Here is a 9699-nt window from a genome sequence, read left to right as displayed (position 1 = left end):
CGGAAAGTGCAATATAAGAAGATGATTACTTCTGAGAACAGACTTTGAATTAAGCACTGATCTGACAAAACCTACTTAATTTAGCAGAACATTTTTTTTCTCCTGTTTTTATTTGCTGAATTATTAACGATACTTTGCAAAAGTTTCCATTATTATTTTTTTAACTTTTCCTTAACCACTTTTTGCCATTTGAACTTCAGTGTACTTTATTGGGATTATGTGACAGATCACAACAAAGGAGTGCATAACTGGGAACTAGGAGCCTCTAAAAGGGTTGAGGATCTCCTTCCATAAGGACAACTAAGCTGAATGACTGGTGAAACTGAACAATAAAAATTATCATAATTTAACCAGGAGAGCAAATATATCTTCACATAGTTTGGATGACTCCCAAAGAAGCAAAAATTAATTTATAAAGGGGGAGATGGAATTATATCATGATTCATTGCAGCAAAAAAGGAAAAAAAAAAACTGAATTATTTGGATGTTACTAAAATAGCTGTATAAAACGACTTCAAAATTACATTTAAGAATTTTAAATTTAGTTGAGAATATATTAAACTATTCATTTTAAAAAAACCTCTGTAGGTTGTACCTAAATTCTTGTACGTAGCAAAATGACCACCAGATGGCGCCAACATCCAGAGATTCATTCCGCTCCTCCATCGTAACACGAGACAACATGGTTTAAGATGAAAATAACGCCTCAGCTGGTGTCTTGTGGTTTAACCAGTCGGACTGTCCCCTGACTTTTTAAGCAGCATTTTTGAAAGAAGAATAAAAAATAAAAAACATCAGTCTGGGATTTTACAGATAGAAAAAGAAAACTCGGTTGTTTTCTCCTCTTCTTTTCATTGACAACGCTCCAAACTTTCGCTTTAAGAAGGCGCGTCTACGCTGCGGTGTGTTTATCACAGCCCTTAAAGTGGCACATGGAAACGAGAGGTGATCGGTGCATGGAGGAAACCTCCGGCATTTCTGCTTAGTGTGAGGAGACGCTTCCGTGAGGCTGATCCACGGAGCGTGTTTTGTTCTGATTGTGGGTATATATGCGGCAGCCCCCACACCGCGCCGCGCCGCGCAGGGAGGGAAAGGATCAGCAGATTCCGACAGATGGACGGACTGTGGTGGGCTCGAGATTTAAAGGAAGCATGAAATAGTCAGCCGTCAAAAAGGTGCAGCACATTGAAGTGGCATGGAGGCACCGCCGGGGACGAGCTGCTGTGAGCCCACCTTGGCCAATTGGGAGTGACCGAGTCGCCAAACTGGTTGGGATGGCAGCATCCAGTAACTCAAGCCTCTCGGGTTCATCGGTTTCCTCTGGTAAGGGTCCACACGTCCCACAATTTTTACATTTAAGATAATAAATTTAAATGTAGTAACAATTGCTATTACGAGTTCATTCAAGGTATTTAAAAATGTTTATTAAAATTCTTAACATTTCTACTTTTATCAGACTCACATTCAACTTTTGCTTGTGTTATTAAGCTGTAGACGTCTACTAATAATACATAAATCATAGATGTGCCATCTTCTTAGTTGTTAAGCATCTATTCCAGACTCTAAATAATCATGTGAAAGCTTTGCTGTCAGCAGTAGCATCATGCAGGGGTGGAAATGTTACAGGGAAAGGAAGTCTCAGTTTGGCTTTATTCTAAGGTTGTGAAATGCATTCATTGTGACTGGCTCTGGATATCGTTGAATTGCCAACCGTCTCCATAAATCCTGTATTGACTTTCCACTTGGTTGGCTTTGAAGATTGTTTTTGGCATGTGTATAAAGTGTGCTATATTTTCCACCAAACACAGCACCATGCTGAGATGTTTTCTGACACTGTGAGAAATTCTAATATGGCATGCCTGAGTGAGTGCAGCACAGTTCCAGTTAAATCTTTTTTTAGTCTTTCTTTTCCTGAGAATACAATGTTGTGAACTTCAGCTATATGTACATGATTGTATATATATATATATATATGAAATGTGATTTACATTTTTCTAGATTATTTGGATTTTTTAAAAATTATTTTTTTGCAGAATGAGAATGTTGAATTTGCAGTTGTTTAAACAAACCTTGTGTAAAACCACCATCCACATATTTAAGTTGATGAAATGTGTTTTTGGTATAAAGTACATAAACTCTTTTCTCACACCACCAATTGATGAAGAAGCTTAACCAAAGCTGTTTGTGTCTGACGATGCCTCAGCAGTTATAAAAAGTCATATTAAGATTATCTTGTGAATGTATTTAGCCCCCCCTTTTTTAACATATTCTAACAGTAAAATGTTAGAATATGTTTTTGGAATGTTATGTTTTTACATAGTTTCATAGAATATGCTTTTACATATTCTAACATTAGAAACATAAACCTTATTGTATTTTATTGGGGGTTTAATTCAACAGTGCAACACAAAGTACCACATAATTGTGAAGTTGGAGGAAAATCATTCATTTTCCCCTGAATGCACCGTCTCCATGGCGAAACATAGTGGTGGAGGTTGGTGTGACAGGGTTTGGAGGTTCGTCCTCCAGCAGGACAACAGCCCTAAACATGCAGCCTGATCTACAATAGTACGGTTTATCAGTAGTCTCCAACTCCATTCCTCCAGAGCTGCTGTCCTGCAGCTTTTAGATGCACCCCTGCTTCAACACACCCGAATCAAATAAATGGCTTATTATGAGACTTTTGCCAAACTTGATGGTATGCTGAAGAGGTAATTCAACCATTTGATTCAGTTGTGTTGTTGCAGTGATGCATCTAAAAAGTCCAGGACAGTGTCTCTTGAGGATTGGACTTGGAGACCCCAGGTTTAGATCACGATACATTCATTTGTTTGAATGGCTTAGTCAAAGTACATAACTAAATACAATTGAGATTTTAAGACATGAAAATTGATGTTAACAGATGCTCCCCATCTAATTTATCAAAGCTCGATCAATTTTGTTAAGAAGAATAAGCAAAAATATTCAGTCTGCTGAAAACAACATACACTTGCATGTGGTCCTGTAAAGTAGTGACTTTATGGGACACAATACAAATGCATGCCACAGTTTTCAGATTATGATCTACTTTGTGTTGCTCTAGCATTTATATTTCCATTATATCTATATCCCGTGGAGTTTGTGTTTGTAACACAATAGGGAATAAATTAAGGGGTAAACTATTTTTCCAAGTAAGCCCAGATAGCATTTCATATGGAAACAACCAATGCATGAATTTAGATCCAATGTTGTAAAAAAAAATTAAATAAAATAAAAATGCTGGGTTTGTCACAAGTAAAAATGTGTGAGAACACTGCATAGCACGCTCAGTGTTTGTTTTACTTTCTTACTGTCTCGCTATCCTAAGTAGACCACACGGCAGCATCACATTTCCAGAGGTACAGCCCAGTGGGCGGCACACACACTACAAACACACACACACGCGCACACGCACACCTACACACACACACACACACACACACATTCATTTCCAAGCTGATACAGTCTGCACTGTAACCACAAGCCTCGCAAAACATTATCTCATGTGTGCATTCTGAACAAAAAACAGCCTTTTTGACCACTGCTGCTTTAAGGGGAAAGTCTTTTCTTTCTGTGGTATCGGAAGGTTGTCATTACTGCTGGGCTCTCAATATAATTATCAGGGGTTACAAGCTGCACGGCTGCCAGGGATGGAGTGGTTGTCGCAAGGGTATCATTATTTTCCTACAGAGCTGTTTGGCAGTTAGATACATTTAAATAATCTTGTCTATGAAAAATATATATGTCTGAACAATGAGTCTCAGTTCCTGCTCCATATAAGGTAATCTATTCTGCTGCAGACTGAGTGCTGTGGGTGTAGTGTAGCTATTTGTCATAATAAGTCTATCCTGCAATGTTTTTTTTTTAAGCTTTTACTTTAGAGGATGGTGTATTTTTAAAAAAAATAAATAAAATCAAACTTAAATGTGTGATTAGTGTCTCGGATGTTGGGATACTAAGAGAAAATTGTAATGCAAAAAAACAAAAAAACTAACAAAAACGGGATTATACTTTATGCCAAACATATTCATAAATCTAGCAAATTGGTGCAAAATTGCAGAATCAGATTTTTGAACATCAGTTGGTGGAGGCCCACGTGGGCGCCCTGGAAGTACTGCATCCTGTGACAGATCAATATAGCCACACAGGCTTGGAAGAACCTTGGAAAAAACCCATTGCCACTCAGCACAATCCTCTGCTACACGCAGAAATGTAACCTGAAACTGTGTTACACAGGGAGAAAGCTGCATAACCCCTCAGAGCAGAAATACTGCTGAGGTCTGTGAGAGCACACTCTCCTTGGAAGGACAAAAAAACAGTGGACATGTGCTCTGTGGTCAGATGACTCTGTTTCAGTTTACTGTAGTGGAGGCGGGGTGGACATTGGGTTCCACATTCCAAAACATGAAAAATATGATTCAGGCTTTCATTGGAGGGATGTAATGATGCCAGCGTCTGTGATGGTATGTGGGTGCATGGGTGCTATGGCGCAGACGTGAAAGTACCATAACTGCAGAGGCGTAATTGTCAGTTTTCTGGCTTCTTTAATCTAGATCTTTGTTTAGAGCATGCAAATAAATTCTCATTTTTTAAAATCATGTTTAAAACACATTTCTTTGAAAATACTCTTAATAAACTCCTACAAGCTCCCCTTTTTCATTTTTATTTTTAGATAAATTGGTAGTGGGGTTTTATTTTCTATATTTTGTGACAGTCTGCATGGAGGATCACTGTTTTAATTTTTTGCAGAAAGAAGGTCCTGGATTTGAAACCTGGCCAGGAGGACTTTCTGAATGAAGTTTGCATGTTCTTCCCATTCATGTTTATGGATTCTTTCCTCCAGAAGCATGGCTGTTAAGTTAATTGGTCTCTCCTATGTGAGTGTGTGCATGCTGGAGATAGGCACCAGCCACCTCCTGTGAAACCTGCAAGGACAAGCACGTATAAACAATGGATGACAGATGAATTTGCGTGACCCTATATTTAGGTCCAATCAGCGAGAGCTCTGCAAAGGCCTTTTGCATTTGCCATGTTTTTTCTTCATGTGGAGGCCTTAACATGTACAAGAACTCACCAAACTTCACCAATAATTGTTCCCTTCATGAAATATTTGGATTCCAATAGAATCAAAAGTGGGTGTAGCCAAACTGCTCTACAGCACCCCCTAAACTGAGAGAGGCTAAACCATATAACGCCGAAATCTGAAATTGGTACAGCTTTCCCCCAAATTAAGAAAAAAAGTGTCTTGAAGTTATGTCCAAAAATGTACAACGATGTGTCCATTTTGAGTCAAAGATCATTTTTCTTGTTTACACACCTAAAACGCTCACAAACGTCTCTTAGGGATTTTGAGCTATCAGCTTTATCTTTGGTCAGTATGCAGTCAGTATGCAGTTTAAGAGTGCGGTATTAAAAGTTGTCAAAATCTTGAATTTTTGAGCATGTTTAAGGGGCGAAACTAAGCAGCGTATTGGGCGTACCCACCAACTCAAATGAAACGTTATAACTTTGACCAGAAGGGTCGAACTGGACCGAAGTTGGTATGAGTCAACCATGTTGGATGATAAACGATACTCTTTGGTCACATGCTGCCATCATCAAAGCCCCACCTCCTCAGAACAGGAAGTGACTTTTTTTTACTTGAAAAGCTTCATCTCTGACCCACTTGAGATAGTCAAGATTGTCTTGTGTTAGAAGACTGATAAGTTGGTATCACATGCTTTAAAGTAGCTACAAGGACTTTTTGCTGTAGGTTGTCACGTTGTTGCCATACGTCTGGCTCCAAGTTCCACATATTTCTGCTGAGCTGCACCAAACTCACAAAGATTGATCCCTATCCACCCACCAATAGAAATGCAGTCGGATACTTTGTGGGCGTGGCCTAATTCCTTAACAGTGCCTCCTAGAAATTTTTAAGAAATCAGCCCCAAACCACGCTTTGACCTATTGTGAAATTCAGTACACATGTAGCATATAAAAAAAGTCTCTTGGAGTTATGGTACAAACACAGCAGCAGAAGGTCGACCAATTTGGATCAAAGCAACCATTTTGTCTCTTTTACACATATTGTATCTGAGCAAGCTCATACAGCTTTTGACATGCAGAATTCAAAGTCGCTCACCACAATCTTGAGGCATTGAGATAAAAAAAAAAAATATCAAAAGGTTTTTGCTACATCAGAGCATGTGCATGTGACCAAGACTCAAAATCTGACCAATCACCAAAAAACATTAAGGTGGAATAGCTTTCATACACAAGCTCACAGCTGCAAGCATCTTTGTGTGTGTCATAACAGACTAGCACTCGTCCCTTTGACATGGTCAATATGTGACATCACCTGTGTATCTGCTGGCTGGCTTCCTTTGATTCTATGATTCATACAGATTTCAAGCTGTGTCTGATGACAGAACAACATGACACTGAATCATTCTCTTAACAATGGCTGGTGGCTGGACCATGTGAGTGTGTTAGAATGTCGAAATCCAGTTCCTCATCATTTATATATATATAGTTGTCTCTAAATCACACATGCATCATCCGATTTGCACCAAGCTAGACATAAATGATCTTTGTTAAGCTCTTAAAGTTCAATCGATTTATTTGACTCCACTGCACCCCCTAGATTATTCCAAAATCTATATTTGCCTGATTCATCATCTGATCTGCACCAGATATTTTGCGGATTATCAGGGAACATTGCTACAGATATTGGTGTGGTAGTTTGATGACATCATTTTAGCCCCACCCACAGTGAGCAAACCTGAAGATTATTGTGTCAAAAGCGGTCGTTCACCACTGTGGTGCATTACAGGAATACTGGGCTTTCAATAGAGCACTTTGGATACCTCAATAGTATGAAAATCTTGAGGCTATTGGCCCCAGACTCTTTACTTCCACCTCCCAGATATTTACATAAAAATCTTCAACTTACAAACTCTTAACAGAGCTGGAACCTTCACTCTTACTTCTTCATCTTCTGCAGCCATTGCGTACAATGAGTTTGAGTTTGAGTTTGAGTTTCCCTAACTTTATCACTCTTTGATAACTTTTTGCTTAGGCCTTGTCTGGTCTGTATTTCACTTTGTTTATCAATTTCTTTCTCAGCAATGCCCTTCGACTTTCATTTATGTTTGAAAAGTGTTCAGATAACGAAGCTGAACTTGGGAAGAATCTTGAGTTAAATTGCATCTGTGATTTACATCTAAACATAGTTTGAATAGTACATGCCATGTGGTTGGATGATAAATAGATATATGCTGTAGCATCTTTAGTTCTCTGGCGATAAATTTGCCAACATCAGCAGTATTCGTGCTACCTATTTAGTATAAATATTATGGGAACTTGTACTATATCACCAGCATGCCATTTTCCAGACTCCTGCTGGAAATAAATGCTGGAAAACAAATCAAGGAACAGGGCATCAAATAATGTTTTCAGCTCCTGGCCTTAAGTGACATATCTGTTTGGGGAGGCAGAATTGCAGCTATGTATTACAGTGATGCTGACTGCTCAACATGTTTCTGGCAAAGGCTGCAGCTCTCAATGTCTTTTTGTTCCATAATCTCTCCCCCCTCAAAGATAAATCATGTGGGAAAGGATTTTCTGTCATGTGCAGCGAGCGACTTGCACAAATTACCTGTATGTTTTGTAGCATCAGCAAAGAAGTATGATTGTCCCAGGGGTATTCCAGTGCTACTCTGGTTAATATGGGGAAGATAATAAAAACATATGCATGGAAAACAAGAAAGTATCGGAATCAAGTCCCCATATGACAGTTTTAGTTTAACTGAACACATTTCTATTTCTGTAAACAGGTTAACTGCATACTTTCTGCACAAACTCTTTTCATGGTTAATGCACAAAAAATATTTTCTGCCCAGCTCGCAGTGTAAACAGTCTTATTTTGAAACTGTGTATTGCACAGATGGTCTCCCTGCTGCAGTTCAGCTGCACCCTACTGAATCACTGTGTGTGCTGATGGTCTGCATGTAACTCAGAGATAAACTCCAGGTTGTTATTTTCCACATGCCAGTCATGGAATTTATTTTAATAAATGTCCTGTAAGCCGTAGATATCATAAGAAAAGTATGTTTTCAATTGGAATAATTTTATTCTCAGAATAAAATGTCTAAATGAAATCATGCAGATTTACAACCTTGGTCTCCGGATAGATTATGAAACAATCCATTTATGCCTACAAATGCATAGAAATTTTGCATTATTTATGACACTAAGCAGGTCTTTCAAAGACTTTAGATCTTTTTCTCTAGTGCTCTCATTGTGTTGTTCACAGAGCTAGTGGGAGTTGTTGAGATTCTTCAACCAGTTGCAGATTTACATATTGACAAAGTAAATTTAAGGAGAGACAGGTTGCTTTCCTAAATCTGTTAGCACTGCCTGTTCTTGCCAAAAATGTTTGCCTTTGAACAGCGAAAGAAGGTGCTTTCTCTCAAGTTTATGATAAATAATAGCATAGCAAAAGAGTAAACATTTTCTGTCTGCCCAAGTTAAGCCAAATTAAATCAACCTGAATAACTTTTGTCATGAATTTTTGTGTGCTGTCCGTAAGTACATATTTAGTCAGCCAGCTTCCCAATAATGCTAGAGTCATTTTTCAGTTTCAGATAAATAACGTAATGGGTTTTGGTTAGCACCTAACCTAACCTTCTCACAATAGTTTAGCTCATTCCTCCTGACAGAACAGGTGTAACGGAGGCAGCACTGACCACAGATTTGTCTATAGGGCTGAGATCAATTTAGAAGACTCAGACTCCTCCCCCTCCCTGCAAATTTAAGAACAGACCAACACTTCAATTTTAGCTTCTTCAAATCACAGGAGAGGCCTTGAGAAATTATGGTCTTTCTCCCTGATTGGATTTTGCAAATTGCATTCTATCCTTTTTATGTTGCATTTTAAGTAATGGCTTCTTCCTCACTGATTAGCCTAACAACCCATGTCATTACCAAATATCACCCATCACTCCTATCATCTCCACAAGGTGAGCTGCTTGTGTCTGCAGCGTTTTTTTTTTTTCTTTTCCTCTGCTGAAGTCAAGACATTTTTCAAGAGCAAAGACATCAGAGCAGACGTTCTCTCAGGGCACAAAGTTCCTACAGCATGATCCCAATTCATAGCGTTTTCTCTTTGTCATCAGAGCAAACAGCCATTGGTAACAATTGCATTACATGCTTGTCATTGGTGAGTAATGGAGCGAGGCACAAGCAATGGTTGTATTTTTGGTGGGTACAATCCTCTAGCTGCTGCAGATTTATAAATTCCCAGCAATCCTGACATGCCAACTCTAAACTACTCAGAAATTCATTTTGATGTGTTTTGGATTCATCTGCGTTCATGTGGAATGAGAAGGGCTAAGAATGAAGCAACCCTGTGAAGCTCTTTCTTTTCGCAGAGAAAGCTGAGGAAGTATTCCAGACCGGAATGCCGTCCGTCATTAATAAGAATTAGATCGAAAAAGAGAGCATTTGGCGGGCGACCAGTTGAAATCCCATTCTTTAAATAAGCCGCAGTGAAATAAATCTTGCGGGCTGTTGCCAGTGTAGTGCACTGTGACAAAGCTTTAGTGTTAGGACAATAGATTTTTCTGAGGCAGGTTGGCCACTCACCAGCAACCAGACCTTGAAGGCGGTTTGAAAGTATATATTGATAAAAATAAATATGCA

The 9699-nt window shown here is 38.8% G+C and overlaps 1 protein-coding gene across 1 annotated transcript in view; it reads left to right on the top strand.

The window, feature by feature from the left end:
• Nucleotides 1-723: 723 nt before the first annotated feature.
• chn2 (chimerin 2) overlaps nucleotides 724-9699 on the top strand; it is a 34319-nt gene continuing 25343 nt past the window's right edge. The window contains exon 1 of the mRNA XM_044117592.1: nucleotides 724-1323. Within this exon, the coding sequence (XP_043973527.1) occupies nucleotides 1275-1323 (49 nt within the window). The 5' untranslated portion in view covers nucleotides 724-1274. The remainder of the gene's footprint in view (nucleotides 1324-9699) is intronic.

Source organism: Gambusia affinis, linkage group LG05, assembly GCF_019740435.1.
Source record: "Gambusia affinis linkage group LG05, SWU_Gaff_1.0, whole genome shotgun sequence".
Taxonomy (NCBI): domain Eukaryota; kingdom Metazoa; phylum Chordata; class Actinopteri; order Cyprinodontiformes; family Poeciliidae; genus Gambusia; species Gambusia affinis.
Note: the sequence above shows the minus strand (reverse complement) of the source record. Positions and strands in the feature narration are given on the sequence as shown.